General features: G+C 41.1%; 2 protein-coding genes across 2 annotated transcripts in view; one reads left to right on the top strand and one right to left on the bottom strand.

The window, feature by feature from the left end:
* LOC134220170 (uncharacterized) overlaps positions 1-3,710 on the top strand; it is a 175,411-nt gene extending 171,701 nt beyond the window's left edge. The window contains exon 8 of the mRNA XM_062699157.1: positions 1,322-3,710. Within this exon, the coding sequence (XP_062555141.1) occupies positions 1,322-2,885 (1,564 nt within the window). The 3' untranslated portion in view covers positions 2,886-3,710. The remainder of the gene's footprint in view (positions 1-1,321) is intronic.
* An 8,197-nt stretch (positions 3,711-11,907) lies between these two features.
* Positions 11,908-12,660, bottom strand: LOC134222309 (uncharacterized). The gene has a single exon (XM_062701450.1). The coding sequence runs from the start codon at positions 12,658-12,660 to the stop codon at positions 11,908-11,910; it is 753 nt and encodes a 250-aa protein (XP_062557434.1).
* Positions 12,661-19,624: the final 6,964 nt, after the last annotated feature.

The following is a 19,624-nucleotide window of genomic DNA, read 5'->3' as shown; positions in this document are numbered from 1 at the left end:
CGGAGAAGAATTTACCGTCGATTAGAACGTGGTCGATTTGGTTTTCCGTTTCTTGGTTAGGTGATCTCCATGTGGCCTTGTGGATATTTTTGCGGGGAAAGAAGGTGCTTTGGAATACCATTCCGCGGAGGCTGCGAAGTTTATGCATCGTTGGTCGTTGTCGTTCGATACGGTGTGCAGACTATCCGGTCCGATGACAGGTCTATAAATTTCCTCCCTTCCTACCTGTGCGTTCATGTCACCGATGACGATTTTGACGTCCTGCATTGGGCATCCATCGTATGTCTGCTCCAGCTGTGCGTAGAACGTTTCTTTCTCGTCGTCGGGTCTCCCTTCGTGTGGGCAGTGCACGTTGATGATGCTATAGTTGAAGAAACGACCTTTAATCCTCAGCTTGCACCTCCTTGCGTTGATTGGCTGCCACCTAATCACGCGTTGGCGCATCCCAGCACTATTAAGCCGGTTCCCAGTTCGTTGGTGGTGCCACAGCTTTGGTAGAAGGTAGCCGCTCGATGCCCGCTTTTCCACACTTTCTGTCCTGTCCAGCAAATCTCCTGCAGCGCCACGACGTCGAAGTTGCAGGGATGTAATTCATCGTAGATCATCCTGTCGCAACCTGCGAAACCTAGCAACTTGCAATTCCATGTTCCAAGCCTCCAATCGTGATCCTGTATTCGTTGCCTGCCTAGGTCTTTGCCGATTATATCGAGTCGCATTATCTCTTATATTGTTCGTAGTGATTGGTTTTCCAGGCGGCTTATTGCGCCTGCGCAAACCTCCTGTCTCGTCGGAGGGCCGTCGTGTCAGGGCTGTTTAGCGTCCCACCTAACATCAGGACTTGGGCTTGTGCGCTTTGAGCGGCACACGGTCGCTTTGGTGGGGCCTACTTGCGGATACATGCAGCTTTTTATAAAGGCTTAACAGGGCCCACTGTCAAACCCCACCACATCCTAGGCAAGCCCCACAACTCGCAGATGGCCTGAGGAGGGGTCGTCAAGCCCTTGGACATAGTCCCTGCTGCCCACAAGCTGAGAAGCAATGTTGAAATTAAAATATATTCGAGTAGTATTAAAAAGAGAAAAAAGAACCGCAAAGCACGAAAGCACAATGCGGTCTGCATCGTCACTAGTAATATTAAAAAGCATACCAGCCACATGAGCGAGACACGCCCACTTGACTGAATTGGAACATGCTCGTCAAAATTGGTTTAAACCTGTTTACACAAATTGCATGAACACCATGTTTTCCATCAGGATCATAAACTCGTTTTATATCATTTTAATAGTTTTCAGTGTATTAATCTTTCTAACTTCTATTTCAGCTTCCGTATAAATCGAATTGAGGCACCCATCATACAGTACGAGGAAGATTGCGCCGAATCACTCACGATATACGATGCCAACCACCCGGACCCTGCACGCATCATCAAAACGTTCTGCGACACGTTCTCGAGGCCAATGGAGAAAATCGACTTCGTGAGCACCGGTCGGTCGCTGTATGTGAAGTTCCTCAGCAAAACGGGTTCCTACAGTGGTAGCTCGCTGTACTACTGGGCGCACTACGACTTCTTCAACAACACCAAGTACGGCGATCCGGTGCAGAACACGCTGTGTGATGAGGTGTTCTACGCGTGGAAGTACAACAAGGGCTTGTTGGGATCGCCGAGAAATACGCTGATCTACAAGCGTGCAGCGGGAAGCGATGTGCGGTGCCAGTACAAGTTTGTTACGGATCGCAGGCTGTTCTCAAGAGTTGTTGTGGAAGTTACGTCGGTTATGTTCAAAGAGGTACCATACTCTATGACTGCTTGCACCAGGTGCCACGAAGAACGCGTAGACAAACTGATCTTGTGGGAAGAGAAAGATAAAAATCAGAACCGTTTAGCATGCTTCTGCGACAACATTCCTCGTCCCGTTCGAGTTATTTCGTCGGGAGATCAAATGAACCTGGAACTGATTATACAAGGTCAGCACGCCACGACAAGTTATTTCAAAAACCCAAATACCTTGTTTGAAGCTAACTACGAGTTTGCACATGGACCCATCTGTGGTCCAATTACTCTGGGTCCATCTCCAGATGGCGAGCTGGTCTTCCCCTATAAGAATGCATTAGGTATACAACTCAATGAGAATCGACGAGAGAAATGCATATGGGAGCTCAAAGTAGCTGCCCAGAGAGACTTATGGCTTCATTTGGATAAGGCAAGGTTTGCTGAGAAAAGTTGTGAACACGCACGTATTGAGATTTATCTTGCCGGCAGGCTGGAACCACGTTTCATAGTGTGCCCAGAGAACGTAACGCTCGCTCGTGATTTTGCTATTCTTTCGGCTGCTGAGCTGGGATCTGTAGAAAATGAAAACGAACCACTGCCAGTGCTGATCCAGTATACAGGTGACAGCGCCATCGGTAAAAATGCATTCAAATTCGTGTGGACTGAACTTTTCCATCTGCCAAGGAATGCTGACGGAACTTTGGCAACCTCGTCTATGTTCAAGGACAGCTGTGACTTCTACTGCCCCGGAGATCAACACGTGTGTATTCCTGAGTACCTGCTCTGCAATGGTGCTCTGAACTGTCCAAATGTAACGGGTCTTCGAGTAGTCGAGAGCAATATCGATAAGAACTATGAATACATCGAAGAGAACTACATCCGTACGGGTTTGTTCGATAAAGAATTCCTATTGAACATCCCGTATCTGACAGATGAGGCACCAGAACTGTGTCATACCAAGTACGTTCCAAACACGGGAGACTATCCGGATGTGATTGAGTGCTTCCAGTTCCCCGTCATCCAGATGGTAGTAGCTGGCGTCGTCCTGAGTACGCTGATCATTCTCGCCTTCACCATATATTGCCGACTGTACGGCCAAAAATATTACGATTGAGACGTGCCTCCCTCGGGATGGAGAAACCGTTCTCGTCCAAACTTTTATGTAGAGACCGTGTAGCCAAGTGAAACCCTTAGAAAAAGTTAAGTTTTAGCGTAATACAAAACAACCAAGAGCAAGCATGCCTTCATTTTCCTCCCCTTCTCGATAGTTTATTCGTCCAGTAAAGTAAAACACACGACACTCCAATTTGACGGATTCAAGTCACAAACTTTAAAGTGCACTCCGATGAAAATCGACTCAAGATATTAGTAGAGAAGAGCTGCATATGGATCGAGGTCTAGAGAATTCCCAGAGGGACAGTTTTGCTAGCTTCGTTTCAGAAGTTTTGTTAGCTGACGAGAACAGAAAAATATAAAAAAAGACAGAACAGCTCTTCTCTCGGCAAGTTAAGTTTTAGGCAACAGATTTTCCTTGTTTTCCGTTTGTAGGATCAAATTTAAAAGAAATGAGACATCCACTAGCGAGCAGAGTGGAGACCGAAAGTTAGTCATTTACAGAGTAAACCAAAGAGAAGGACGCAAACACGTGCAGACTTGTTGTTGGTAGACAAAAGGTCCGCATGTTTAAGTACGAGAATATCTCACCAGCAAGTGATCAACTCCTTATATTAAATTGAAAAGTAGAGAGAAAAGTTATTTAAAATCGACAGTAAAAAAACAAATTCAAAACTGCACTGCACAATTTGTAAATAAAAGCAACAAACTGAACAAATTTAACGAGATGAAATAGGAAAAACCAATTCAATTATATACAACTGCAGACAAACTTGTAGAGATGAACAGGAATGATGAAGGTTAATAAACACTATGGAAAATAAAATGTCGGTGGTAAAAGAGATATCACAGCTCCTTAAAATGTATTACATGTATTTATTCATTTATTCTGTCAAACAAAGTGGACTACATACTAAGATGCTTATACCTAATACATATATCCTAATGTTCATATTGAATTATCTGTGTTACTAGCTAGATATCTTTAATTCATCATTTTTCGCAGGACTCGTCTCGGCGTTGATAGTTCATTTTTCAAAAGACATTCATTTTAAAAAGCGTTCATTGGTTCATATTTCGATGATCTTTGTGGTTTTAATTTGAAAAGTCTGACTAATTTTCAAGGTCACCTTTTTGATACGTTCATTTCATTTTATTTATTTAGCTTACATCTAAACAGATAACACTGAATCAACGAATTGACGCCATAATACACGGTTCTAGGCCGCATCCCTCCATCCTAGAATGTGACCCGCGTGCCAAGTAGTTTTGTACCCGGTCAGCCCACTTCGCTCGCTGCGCTCCACACCGTCTCGTACGTGCCGGATCGGAGGCGAACACCATCTTTGCAGAGTTGCTATTCGGTATTCTTACAACATGCCCTGCCCATCCTACCCTTCCGGCTTTAGCTACCTTCTGGATAAGAAGTACGCCCTTCCATATTTCGATCACTATTCGTTCGTCCGCCAAGATGCTCCCATCCTTATCCCTGCACATCTCGGCTAGCGGCACAAAGCATTTACGGGATGCGTTGAGCTTCTGACAGAACGGTACAGCTGTTCCATCTCCTCGCATTTCGCTTCTTCCAGGCGGCGTTTCTTCTCGTGAAAAGGCGGGTCTGCTGTCTCCGCTTTCGTCTACAGCGTTCCACGTTCTGCCGGGTCCCTTGCGACCTTAGTCCAGAATTTGCCTGCACTCTTCGTCGAACCAATCGTTCCGTCGACTTCGTCCCACATACCCGATGTTATTCTCCGCTGCATCGGAGACTGTATTCCTGCAGTTCTCAAGGGGGGCCCCACCGAGCTCACCCCGCTTCCGGTAACGCTGCCTCGAGATGCTGCGCGTATGCAGTGGCAACATCGGGTTGCTTCAGTCGATCTAGGTCGTACCACGGCGGTCGTCGGTTACGAACATTGTTGATGACGGATAGTTTTTGGCACGGTTTAACCGTCACAAGATAGTGGTCAGAGTCGTTGTTAGCGCCACGATATGTGCTGACGTCGATCAGAACGTGGTCGATTTGTGATTCTGTCTGCAGTGGTGATCTCCAGGAGAATCGATACGGAAGGCTGTGTTGGAAGTAGGTGCTGCGAATGGCCATATTCTTGGAGGCAGCGAAATCAATTAGTCGTAGGCCATTTTCGCTTGCCAGCCGTAGGGCACTGAACTTTTGAATAGTCCGTCTAAACACCTCCTCTTGGCCAACCTGAGCGTTCAAATCTTCTATAATGATTTTTGCTTGTGCAGCTGTTGTATTTGCGTTTCAGCTGCGCGTAGAAAGCATCCTTATCATCATCAGGGCTTCCGGAGTAGCTGATCTATAATTCCGCAGAATTTTTAGTGAATTTCCGAAGATTCAGTGCAATTTCCATAGAATTTCCAGATTGATACCCACAACATCACATTGAAACTCCATAGTTGCAGGGTTGGTCATTTCTCACACTTCGTCTTGAAATGTGTAGAGATTTTACAAATAAAGAGAAGTGTATTGATTCACACTTGAGAGCGTTCACACGTACGTGTGATTGAAGCCAAGAGAAACATGATCGATAAAGAGTGAGAATATTTTCGGTCGCGTGTGTTTTGATATTGTGTACAAAATGGTCTATGTTTAGGCGCTCACAACAGCGTATTTACATGGAAGATTTAGAATATAGCCTAAATGTATGCATTTTGGTGAACAGCAAATTACTATTTTCCTGTACTCTTTACACTTGTGGACTTGTGCGACGAAGAGTGGATACTAGGCACGCTCCTTCATACAAAGATAAAGTGTATTTCTGCACAATACACTCGGATAACAGATCGAGAAAAGAGAAGTTTTTACACCTTCTCTTGAATACTCCTCAGAGCGAACCAACCCTGCATAGTTGTTTGGCCGAATATATCGTTTGAGCGAATAACGGTTGGCCGTTGGCTGAAATGGTCGTTTGGCAGACAAAATGGACATTCGGCCGATATCGCGTAGTTCGACTGAATTGGTCATTTTGGATATTTTCAAGACATTAACGGAAAAATCTTTTGAAAATCTGACCAACTTCCTCAGAAAAAACTTAAGTTTTTCCAGCATATTTATTTGGAAATTATTCTCAGATTTGAAGTTTCGAGAATTCTTTGGAGTTACCCAGAAGAGCTCTTTAGATTTCCCAAGGGAAGTTGTTTGGAATTGAGCCAATTTTTTTTTTTTTTGAATTTTCAGCATGGGAAGTTGTTCCAAATTTCTACAGGAAAATATTCAGAATATCCACGGAAAGTTCCTGTTGAGATTCTGTTGAGTACTCTTCAAAATTTACTTAGAAAATCTTTCATAATTGTAGGAGTTTATGACTGGAAGAAGGGATACTTTAATGTTGACTTTTTTAATCTAGATTAATTAATACGACTAGTTTGGTATAGACAACATTAAAACATAAAATTCTTCGGAATATCCGCAAGAGACTCCCTGAAAATTTTAAGATAATTTTTCCGGAATTTCCGACTGGCGAAATGGACTTTTTGTCAAATGACAGTTGAACAAAATTCCGTAACATCTCTACTTTTTAAGTCGATACTGGCCTTTGAGCCAAAAGTCATCTAGCCAAATTTTATTTAGCCGATCAGGTCAAAAATGGTTTGACTGAAAATGCAGTTTGGCCGAATGCGACATAAATCCGAAAGGAACATTCGGCCGAACTAGTACTTTGACCGAAAAAGTTGTTTGCCCTAACAGGTCATTGGACTGAAAATGCCGTTCGGCCGAAAAAGTTGTTTGACCGAAAAGATCATTCAACCAAAAGTGCAATTTGGTAAGAATGGTCAATGACCATTAGTCATTTGGTGGAAACAGCCATTGAGCCAAATATGTCCTTTCTGCAAAACAACCATTTCGGCATTTTCTTGAAAAAGGGTCGTTCGGCTGAATTGATCATTTTGCTAAGAAGTCATTTAGCCGAATAGGTCATGTGGAAGAAAATGCCGTTTGGCTGTGTTCCGGCCTTAACTGGCCCGGTTTTAAAGTAAATATGGACTGTATTCTTTCCGCAACAATAATCGTGTTTTATTTAAACATTGAACAGACTTTATTTCATCCTTAAATTATACATGAAACCTTTCAAGGTGTTACCGCGACAGAAGTCTTCTTATAACTAACTCAAAGCGCTCAACACCGCGTCGATGACGAATGCGCGCTTTTTTCTCGTCAGTGTTGGCACACTCTTCTCACTGCCATGCGTTGCCAACGTTGTTATGATGATTGGACGTGTTGCTAGGTGTTTCAAATATCTATCGAAGCAACCGCTGCCAATAAAAGCAATGAGAAGAAAAAAGTTGACAGCAGTTTTCAAAATCAAACGGAAGCAGACGGATGGCTGCGAACATCCTGCCCCGCGGCTGCGAAGCTGAAGTTATCTTTTGTCGGAAGTGGAGCCAGCTTGCTGATGGAACGCCGAAATGTTCCACTTGAAGTCTTCACATCAACAACACGAACCAGTGAATCTCCTCCTGGGTATGTAGTAGATACGATTCCCAACTTCCACACCTGTGGTGGGAGGTTGTCTTCTATCAAGAGCACCACCGTTCCGGGTTTTACACTTGGTGATGCTGCAGTCCATTTACCTCGTGACTGAAGAGACGTCAAGTATTCTCGAGACCAGCGTCCCCAGAAGTGCTCACGTAGTTTGTCAAGATACCGCCAACGGGAAAGGCGATTGTCCGAGATGTCTTCACAAGATGGTTTAAGTATGGGAACCAATGGTCTTCCAATCTGCAGATGCGCCGGTGTAATCGGAAGAGGCTCATCCGGACTATCGGAGACGCTGAACAGGGGCCTAGAGTTCAATATAGCCTCAACATGGGTAAGAACTGTACAGTACTCTTCAAAGGTTAGAGTTGCGTTTTGTAATGTTCTCTTCAGGTGCGTTTTGACACTTTTCACCGCCGCCTCCCATAGACCTCCAAAGTTTGGGGCTCTGGGAGGGATGAAATGCCATTCTATTGTGCTTATTCTGCGTCTCGTATGAGGTGAGACGTTTCGAATGAAGTGACAATTGTCGACACCTCCCATTTGAATTACACGGTCGTCTCACGTGAGACGTGTCGAAATCGACAATTCTCGAGTCATTCGAGACGCAGAATAAGCACATATCTCTCTAGCTAACAAGAAATCGTTGACTGCTCGGCGGTGGGGTTCGTTTTGAAGATTCTTATAAAGCTGATGAAGTTCATTTGAAGCCCCAACAAAGTTAGTTCCATTATCGGAGAACAATTTCTGCACTGAACCACGACGATTGATGAAGCGATCCAGTGCAGCAATGAACGCTAGCGGTGGTAAGATCCGACACTAATTCAAGATGCAAATTTTTCGTCGTCATGCACACAAAAACAGCGATGTAGCACTTTACAACCTTCGGACGATATTTCCCTTGCTTTACAGTTACGGGACCAGCGTAGTCAACACCCGTATATTCAAATGCTGCTGCTACGTTAACGCGCTCCTCAGGAAGGCTACCCATAAGTTGTTGGAGACCTTTAGGCTGTGTCCGGAAACATGGAACACATCTGCGTGTAATCTTTCGGATTGTGGAAATACCTTTCAAGGGCCAGAACTTCTGTCGAACAATTGCTAGCAATCCTGAAGGCCCAATGTGCATGTTCTCGGTATGAAGCGATCTGATAATCATTTCGGTTATTGGGTGACTTGGCAAGAGAAGCTGATGTTTTGCCTCGAACGGTAGGTTCGACTTTTGCAAGCGACCTCCTACCCTTAGCAACTGATCCTTATCAAGGAAGGGGCTAAGATTTGCCAATCGATGAGGAACTGCTCCATTTTCGATGCTTCGAATTTCTTCAGGTAATTCCACCCTTTGAATCGCCTTAACAATGCATTTCAACGCAGCTTGCATTTCAGAAACACTCAAATATGTTGCAGTGGTGGATTTTGGAAGAGCTATCGAGTTACGCCTGCAATTACGAATGAAACGCTGGACGTACGCCATAACACGTTGAAGCTTTCGAAAATCGCTAAATCTTTCAAAAACTGGTAATAACTTCAACTTTTTTATGATGACCGTTGTCACTCGCAACTCTGGAAGATTCGACTCTAGCAATGGACCAGGATCAGGATCACAATATTCCTCTCTACCCAAGAAGTCCGGCCCATTCTTCTATTCTTCCATTCTATTCCATTCTATTCTTCTGGCATCTGACCCCGGGAAACAACATCTGCTGAATTTTGCCGAGTATATACGTACCTCCACACGAAACTACTGGTAAGCCTGTTGATCTTCGCCACGCGATTCCGAACGAAAACTTCCAAAGCATCGAGTGGCTTCTTCATCCACGCCAATACAATTTGACTGTCACTCCACAACGAAACTCCTGAATGGTTGATTTCCAATGCTGCGATAACTTTCACTACAAGTTGGGCCAATAGCAAAGCAGCTAGCAGCTCTAGTCTTGGTATGGTGGGTATGGTAGTTGACTTCAAGGGTGCCACTCTTGATTTGGCACACATGAGACGTAGCACTGCTGTGCCGTCAGTTTGTACACTCCGAAGATATACGCAAGCACCATAAGCAGCAAACGATGCATCCGAGAACCCATGTATTTCATATCGAACGACGAAAGGTAGCTTGAAACATCTTGGTACTTGGATCTGATTCAACTTGGTCAACGATTTGCGAAAAATTACCCACTCGTTTCGAAGTTCACCTTCAAGTTCATCATCCCAGTTCATCTTCGAAGACCACAACCTTTGCATTATAATCTTAGCACAAACTATCACTGGTTGCACTAATCCCAATGGATCGTACAATTTTGAGATCTCCGACAACACAAACCGCTTGGTTATAACCAATTCTCAAACAGGAACAAATCATTGTTAGTGTCCCAGAACACTCCAAGCGCCTTTATTTCTTCATTTAGTCCACTATCACCAATATTCACTAATTTTTCTTGTTCTTCTTCAGGTACACTTTCAAGCACTAGTGTCGAATTCGAGCTCCACTTTCGTATTGGAAATCCCCCGGCGGACAGCAACTGTTTCACTTCCAATAAACGCTGTTTTGCTTCCTCTTCTGTGTCCGCTCCGGATAGCATGTCATCCACGTACACATCTTTTAAAACCATCTTCGATGCAATCGGAAAGCGATGTTCCTCCTCAGTTGCCAACTGTACCAAGCATCTTGTCGCCAGAAATGGTGCAGCTGCCGTTCCATATGTCACAGTGACAAGCTCCAGCACCCTCAGCGGTTTCGACGTATCCTCCCTTCTGGAAAATCCTCAAAAATCTAGTGTGGAAACTATCGATCAAAATTTGCCGGTACATTTTTGTTACGTCACCGGAGAAATCAAATACATGTTGTCGGAAACGAAGATTCACGGAAAATATATCGTTTTGCACAGTTGGGCCTGTTTTCATGACGTCAAACACTACTCTTAACTTTGTTGAAGAGCTGGCCAATTTGAAAACCGCATGGTGAGGTAAGTAGTACCGTGGTACTCCGAAAACATCGTCTTCTTCCTTGATTTCTTTGCAGTGACCAAGTAATTCGTACTCTCTCATGAACGCAAGATACTCATCACGCAGCTCAGTATTCCGTGACAGTTTCCTTTCTAAGGCAAAGAATCGTTTTAATGCAAGACTTCGGTTGTCTTCAAGTTCCTCAACTTCCTCCCGAAATGGCATCTGAACCACAAATCGGCCAGATTCATCCCGTCGATATGTTTGCAGGAAATGCTCTTCAACTGCTTGCTCTTCGGTATTATAAGAAGACGACTCAGCCACTTCTTCAACCAACCAAAATCTTTCTATTTGTTCCGCCAATTGGTCTTGGACAGCCACATTAGAGAACAACATAGTGCCACTCACTTGTTGGTACAGGTCGTATGTGCCTGTGATGATCCAGCCCAGATCAGTTTCTCGTAGTGATGCAGTACCATTGGATAATACTACCTTACCAGAACGAAGCATATTCCAGACGAAATCCGATGCTAGCACCAAATCAATTTCATGTGGTTGAAAGAAGTCCGGATCCGCCAACTTGATCCCAGATGGTATATTCCACGACGACACGTTAATCTCTGCAGACGGCACGTTTCCTGTTGGTCGATCGGAGATCAAACATGCGATGCTATCTTGGAAATCGCAGTATCTTGACGAGAAATTCACGTTCATCCTCTTATTTACATGTGTCTTCATTGCATTCGCACCAATAACAGTTATGTTGCATTTCAGAATTGGCATCCCGAGCTTTCGGGCCATCGCCTGTGACAAGATGTGTGCCTGTGACCCGGAATCCAATAGGGCACGGCAAGGATGAGGACGACCTCGTGCATCAAAAACATCTATCACTGCCGTTTGAAGAAGTACCTGTTTAGGAGCCCGAATAATTTCTCCACCGCGACAAGATGTAGTCACCGATACACTTCCATTTTCCTGTTGATCTGCTTCCACGTTGCCAACAACTTCCAAGCAAACCGTAGGTTTTTCTTTCGGCACCAGTTGTACAGCGTCTTCCGGTTGATCATGGTGAAGCATACTATGGTGTTTCTTGTTGCATTTCGCACACAAGCGCTGCGATGAACACGTTCGTATCATATGGCCCTTGCGCAAACAGTTGAAACAAACTTTGGCATCTCGAGCCTATGCCAGCCGTTGGGCAATGGTCATGTTTTGAATGCATTGCACTTGAAATTTGGATGGTCCCCGTTACACAATTCACATATGATCTCGTTGGATGTGATCACTGCTACAGAGATTTTTGAGCCCTTGCCCGATGCTGCTGGCTTAGCAGGCACTTGCTTGGATGCAGGCATCGCTGGTATGATCGACTCACATCGCTCCAAAATGAGACAACGTTTTCGTAGGAATTCAATGGTATCGTCATAAGTGGGTAGTTCTCCATGTTCGATCGTAGCTTCACACAGCTCCCTTGTTTCTTGGTCGAGTGCGGCCGAAAGGATATGAATAACGATGAGTTCTGAAACTCTTTGGAGTGGTTGACCATGAAACTTCAAATTTTCTACGTGTCTTGAGCACTCATCTATTAAACAACGTTCTTCATCTGTAGCACACCTTGAACATGGGCATCGATAATCAACCGCTTGTTCTCATACCGTTGTTCCAAGATTTGCCAGGCTTGCTGATAGTTATTGTCCTGTATCGTTTTTGCATCGATGATTCCAGCCGCGCTTCCCACCAGCGACTTGTCCAGATGATACAGCTTTACTGCATCCGAGTCCGGAGAATTCCGCATTAAGTCGTGGAACATCGACTTGAACTTGGGCCAGTTCTCGTATCGCCCGTCGAATGTTGGTAACGGTGCACGAAGAGCCTGCTGGTGGATGACGATCTGCGTTTGACCGTTCTGTTGCACACCTGTTGGGAATACTGCTCGCTCACGATGTGTATGAGCTTCCATTAAAGTTTCGATAGCAACTTGCACTTCGTTATAAAGGTCTTCAAACTCGATCAGCTTTGCTTCCTGAGCCTCTTTCTGGTTTTCATGTATAGCTTGCATAACTGCATCATGTACGTCATTATACTCACTGTAGTATTTTTCTACGTTTCTCGAATGGACGCGCAGCTGCGCCATAGACATGGCAAGTGGATCTTCAACTGCGACGATTGCAGTGTTGATTCTCGCCATTTTGCTTTTCACTGCACCACGTTTGGCAATCAGCGCTTTAAGCTCCGCCATTTTTCCTCCTTTTGCACTCTTCGGTGTGGACATAGGAGATTGCAGTTCCACTTTGACGTCGTTTTCAGTGTCCGGGTGAGTAAGTATAACGCGACACATGGGATCGACGGATCAGCAGCGGGACTACTATCCGTCCAGATGGGTGAAGCAGCGGGACTACTTCCAAAGGGTTCCAGCTCTTTGAAACCTACCCAACAAAAATGGCGGCACGCACTCACTGTACCTCGCACTAGTTTTCTTTCTTTACTTCCGTCCTTTTCCCACTCACGGTGCCACATACATTATTTTTCCACTACTGAACTGTTCATTCTTCATGCGATCGTACTCCGAATCTCATCCGGTTCCGTAGGACCAAAATGTTCCGGCCTTAACTTGCCCGGTTTTAAAATAAATATGGACTGTATTCTTTCCGCAACAATAATCGTGTTTTATTTAAACATTGAACAGACTTTATTTCATCCTTAAATTATACATGAAACCTTTCAAGGTGTTACCGCGACAGAAGTCTTCTTATAACTAACTCAAAGCGCTCAACACCGCGTCGATGACGAATGCGCGCTTTTTTCTCGTCAGTGTTGGCACACTCTTCTCACTGCCATGCGTTGCCAACGTTGTTATGATGATTGGACGTGTTGCTAGGTGTTTCAAATATCTATCGAAGCAACCGCTGCCAATAAAAGCGATGAGAAGAAAAAAGTTGACAGCAGTTTTCAAAATCAAACGGAAGCAGACGGATGGCTGCGAACAGGCTGAAAGGGTTGTTTTACAGAAAGAACATTTTCGGGCCAAATAGTTCTTTCTGCCAAACGGCATTTAGATCAAATGAACTATTCGGTCTAACGATTTTTTCGGCCGAAATACCAGTTTGGTCGAATGTCTCTTTCGGCTACATGTCACTTTCGGCCAAACTACATGTGCGGACTAACCATTTTCGACCTGATAACAGCTTCGGATATAAGTTTATTTCGGCTTAACGGGATTTGATTACATGACTTTTCGCTTAAATCGACTTACAAAGTAGAGAGGTTACGAAATATCGTTCAATGATCTTTTGACAATAAGTTCATTTCGCCGTAAATATCATTTGACCCGTTGGGCCAAACAACATTTCCGGCCAAATGGCCCATTCTGTCAAACGACAGTTTCGGCGAAACGGCATTTCTGGCTGATGACCTATTCGGCCATATGAACTATTCGGCCAAACTACCAGTTCGACCGTATTTTGCTTTCAGCCAATGGAATTTTCCCAGAATTTCTTATGGACAACACACTAGCCGCATAATTGTTTACGATTCAGTTAGCGAATGCCGTTCGATAATTGCAACGCATTCTAAACATCAAACGGTGGTCAGTTGACGTCAGATGCAATAGAAGTGCACCTGATTGTGCAGCGCAATGCAGCTATCATCGACTTTGACATGGTTTTGAAGTGCAGCGAATAACCGATAACTGCAAAACTGCTGCAACTATCGAATTACAGTTAAAAAGCATTGCAGTTAAATGACTTACAGTTATCAAACTTCTACTGTACAAATAATTTCTCTTAGAAATCCAAAGAAATTCCTTTATAATTCCAAGCAATTTTCCGTTTAAATCCAAAGATTTTATTAATGAAATCTACATTTCGAACAACCTTCCACGGAAATTTCCATTCATTCAATCATTCATCAGTTATGAAGAACTACGAATTTAATTCGACTAAACAAATCTGAAGGATTTTCGACAGGAGTTGCTCTTCTTGATATAGAGGAAGCATTTGACAGTGTTTGGCATGAAGGATTGATTGTAAAATTGATGAATTTTGATTTCCCTCTAGTACGAGACGCCTTACAAGACGTCCTACTATTGAGGTCGAAATACATATCTGTCAGAGGTACAATCAAGTGGTGGAATTAAATGGAATTGTACAAACTCGTCTTATGATAAGTAATTTCCGATTTTAAACAAAAACCGTTGCTATCTTCTAAGGCAACGATTGGCTCCTTGTACCCTTAGTATAAATTAGGTTGAATTAACTTAAGTTCAAACCATTATTGTAATTCCTACATGGTTCGATTCAACCAGAGCAATAATCCTAACCAGTACAGTACAAAATGTTGCACTTTATTTTAAAACTAAAATTTCTAAACAATTTTAATAGATATATGCGAAGAATATATCTAAAGCAGATATTTCACAGTTTCATTCCCTGTCACGAAACAATTTTTGTAGCATGCCATAGATATTGAAAGGATTGCATCTCTCACTGAAAATGAGAAATTGCAGTACTGATCCTATCTATCAGATGCAATTTAAATGTATTCATAACTAGTCGAATCTACCCGATCTATCTCGGGCTGTTTTTCTTTTACCTAACTGTCAATCGTTTAGTTGATTGCATCGTCGTCCTCTAAATCGATTTCAGTTCGAGCTCGATGTTTTTTTAGAAAACATGGAAATTTTATTATTTTTACATTCGTTCAACTTTTCCAGCAAAATCTTTTCATATATACAGACACAAGGGCCCTCCTTAGCCGTGCGGTAAGATAAGATGCGCGGCTACAAAGCAAGACCATGCTGAGGGTGGCTGGGTTCGATTCCCGGTGTCGGTCTAGGCATTTTTCGGTCTGGGTATAAAAATATCATCGTGTTAGCACATGGTTTGTTAGCCATGTGGTGTTAGCCTCATGATATACGAATGCAGAAATGGTAACTTGGCTTAGAAACCTCGCAGTTAATAACTGTGGAAGAGCTTAATAAACACTAAGCTGCGAGGCGGCAATGTCCCAGTGGAGGATGTAATGCCAATGAAGAAGAAAAATGGAAGAAACACAGCTGATGCCAAGACGAATCGTTGCCTGCAATGACATACACGGACATTAAATTTTACAAAAAAAAAAACTATTTTAGTTTCAAATCGTATTCTGTGCAACATAGTTTCGAGCTTCTCAGATTATTCATTACAATTCTTCTCGACAGGCATTGAAGGAAACCAATGGATGACAATATGACTAGGAGAAAAAATATTTGAAGTACAGCTAGTACAACTGGAGATGGTTTTTACACGAGTGATATGTAGGTACTATGTAAAAAACGAATGAATCCCAAAATTCGCAAACCACAAAACCGCGTCGAATCAGTTTTAAATGACATCGTTTTTTGTGGTTTAATTGTAGCTTTGAAAAATGCGAACAATCCGTTTATAAAACCACATTAATCTCAAAATCAGCGCAAATAACGTCATTAATCCCAGAACAAACTTCAAAAAAATTGATATATATATATTTTTAAAGCGCGTAAAAATATCTTTCAAAAACGACCCCACTTTTATTCTGTGAAGCACATTGCTTTTATTCAAATTCATCGTCACCGAAAGTTATATCAAAGGTTATACAAACTACCTTGTTCCTAACAATATTGCATGCAAACTATCTTTCGGATACAACCTTTTCTACTCAGTGCCCATTAATTGCGTCACATGCGCACGAATGACTGAAACGTTTTGGATTTGTATCTGGTCAGGGCTCTGCCAATCCGCATCAAACGCATTGTTGACTAATAATACTTTGTTCGTAATAGAAAAACGGAAACTAAATCATATCCGTCCATGTAACAATATCCCTATTTACGCGGTTTAGGGACATTCGATAAGATTGTGTGATTAATTTGAACTGCCAAACAACTATAAAATAAATAAATATCAAAACTTGGAAGCTTTTATGTTGGCACTAGATGCGATTTAGCATCTGGACGTGTACCTATTAGAATATTATACGGATTACCTTGATTTTATCCGTGGCGTAATTTATTGATGTATCTCATATCTGCCGTAATCTGAAAAAGTAATGTATACGCAATTTTCCAACATTGGCGTTAACGAGTAGTACTCATAGAGTTCTTCCACAGAAAAATGGAAAACCTTTATGTTGTAATTTGGCGCATACGTCACTTTTTCATGATAAGGCAGATATTGCACATGCGCAGATTTTAAATTTCTATACAAGATTTCAACACAACTGTTTATTGCAAAGGGGAATGCTTTTTGGAGCTTTTTAGAGTATGTTGGGTAATTGACACTATTATGACCAATATTAGAGAATTTTGCTAATTTAGCTAATTTCGAGGATTACCAAAATAAGTAGACAGGAAAATACTTCGAAAGATTCGCAAAAAAAAATTAAGGCCCATCCTGCTACTCGATAGGAGAAGCTCCCGTACAAGATTTTGCACTCATTTCCGGTTTATTTGATGACTAAAAAATAAAAGGTGTTATTTTTACCAAAAAAAAGCTTTGAGTTTATATTTAACACAAATTTATTTTCAGGTCTTTCTCAGGTGATATTACGGCGACATTACGCATGGCGTGTGTAGCATGATTAACATCAGAAGAAGATTTTCTATGACCGAGTGTAACAGGTTAACTGTTCGGTGGGTGATATCTTTTAAAAACGTTACACACTCGTCGAACGTTCAAACTAGACTGTTTATTAATTCAAATTCTTAACTTAACTTGAGCTCCCATTTGGAGGTACCTGAAGTCATTATATAAATCACACCGTCGGCACTAGCGTGCGACGGGTAGCATGGGAACAGCTTGCCCTGGGAACAACCATAAAGCGGTGACTCTGTAAAACGACACTTCCAAAACGAAGTGCATAAGCATTGCAAAAGGCATCGACTTGATGAGTCGCTGGATTATGGAGTCTAGAATTATATACGGCATGCCGCAAGAAATGCGATTTTATGGAATTGAACTAGGGTCGGTGACATACGTGATACGCATGCTACACCACCACCTTTACTGAAAAAATGATTGAAGATCATTTTTAATTTTGACTTCAAATACCTCTCACAAATTACAATAATTATAATCCTGTTGCTTCAGTAAATTTTTCTTTCTTACATTTTAAGCTCATCCCTCCTTTCGAAAAGAATGATTTCACATGGTTGTTATGATATTTTGTTGGTGGTTGTTTTCCATAATTCTATCTGATAATGGGTGAATTGCATTCTCAATTTCGTGTGATTCAAAATAAAGGATAAGTTTCATTAGTATTTAAGAATATGCTATCATTTCAATTTTTAAAATATCAATTCGAAAGATGTGCAATAATAATCTCCACTTTTCAGTGTACATTCCACTAAAAAACTCTATATATATTTTTAAATAATTAAATTGCAGTTGAAGTAGTGTTATACAAATAATAATAATGCTTTTGTCCAATATGCTTTGGATTATTTACTGAAGATCGGTAGACATTCATTCAAATACCTTTAGTTTTTCTCTAACGAACCGATAATTTTGTGAAATCTACGTTTTAATATACAAAACCTAGTTTAGGTAAAAGAAATGCTACTTCATTTGTAACTGCTTCGTACACATGAAGTTGATCAGGCTTCTGTGTTTGAACGTTGCAATGAATAACATTTTCTTGTTTTTAAGAAATGGAACTGGTAATTTAATCAATTTAAGCGAAAAGGTCTCAATATGAATTTTGCTAAAGCAGTTTTTATTTCTTCTGTATAATTTGTTACGTCTTACGAAATATATAGTAGAAAAATTAATGTTGCATAGAAAAAAAATCATATAATTAAGGACAGATCCAAAATCAATAAAGTATTAAATATATATATTTGAACATTCTTGATTTTTTTTTCAACGTTGTCGCTATCCATGACAAAATTATTATAGCTGATAAACAATTTTTCCTATATTCTATGACGTCCTTCTGCTCTTCATTGAGGCAGGCATCCGGGTAATAATAAAAAAAAACTAGCGTGCGCAGACTTATCTGGTCGCTTTTCAAATTAATTTAGGCAACAAGCACTAGAGCTTGGCCATTTCTTCTTCCGGGCATCCGGTATCCTTTTAATCCGGGCATCTGGGGCAATATTTTAAAATTCAATAATAAATAAATACGTGGGTGCAGGCCTGCAAACCCTTTTTTCTATCACTTTTAGCACCCAGGCATTCCTTGCTATGGATTTTAAGCCTTTTCGCATAGCTAAAGAGAATATTATGATTTTGTTTCCTAATTCTAACAACCTTCTGGGGATTTTAAGCCTTTTCGCCCAGGGGTTGAGTAAATAAATAATGAAATGTATTGGTTTTTTAACGAAATTCTGGGGATTTTAAGCCTTTTCGCCCAGTAATTACGTAATAAATAATAAAATGAAATAAATATGTTTGAGCTTACTTTGTAATTTGTTGATATTATTATTTATGTGTTTTTTTGTAGTTGACATTATAAAGTTTTTAGCCATTTTATTTGTATTTTGTTTAGTTTTATTATAGAAATATCTAATCATATCGTATTTTATATTTCTACATTTTATATTCAAATTTTCATTATTCGAGGGTTGTTATTAATGATTTTTAAAAGTTTAAGTTATTTAGTTGTTATTGTTGACAAATTATAACAGTTTTGTTTTTGAATTGAGTTTTTCAATTGTTAATTTTGCTTTTGTTTATGAGTTCATTATAATATAATTATTGTGTTGAATTTAAATCTTACTTTTTTAGTAATATCAGAAATATTTGAAAAAATTAGTATGTTGCAAATCTTGATTTTGGAATTTTATATTTTCTTTATATATTATTATTTATAAGATATTTTTGTTTTAGGTATATTTTATTAAAAATTAATAAAACGGGGAAAAATTCTTAACGTTTTACACCGTAGTAGCAAAGCTAAACGTTCAAAATGAAAGTACTGTGAGTTCACCTCTATTTGTGAAAATGTAAAATATAGCCCGAGAAGGAAAACATGTTTTTTTTTATTGGAAAGAAGAAACAAAAAATAAGGGTATAACTCAGGAAAATCGACACATAGGGTAAATCACTACTTGGGCCTATGGACCCAATTCCCGGCTCACTACACAGAAAACTAATGATTTATACTGTTTGGAAGCCGTAGGTTTATGATTGATAATTTTTAAAAAGTCTCCCATTTATTTTTCACAATATTCAATATCTTTCAATCACTTGTTTTACTCCTAATTGATCCAATTGTAGAAAATAAAAATGTAGATTTCAAAATCTCACTCTCCGATCCCACACCACTGAGCCGGAGTGATTCTTTCC

The sequence above is a fragment of the Armigeres subalbatus genome, chromosome 3, assembly GCF_024139115.2.
Source record: "Armigeres subalbatus isolate Guangzhou_Male chromosome 3, GZ_Asu_2, whole genome shotgun sequence".
Taxonomy (NCBI): Eukaryota; Metazoa; Arthropoda; class Insecta; order Diptera; family Culicidae; genus Armigeres; species Armigeres subalbatus.
Note: the sequence above shows the minus strand (reverse complement) of the source record. Positions and strands in the feature narration are given on the sequence as shown.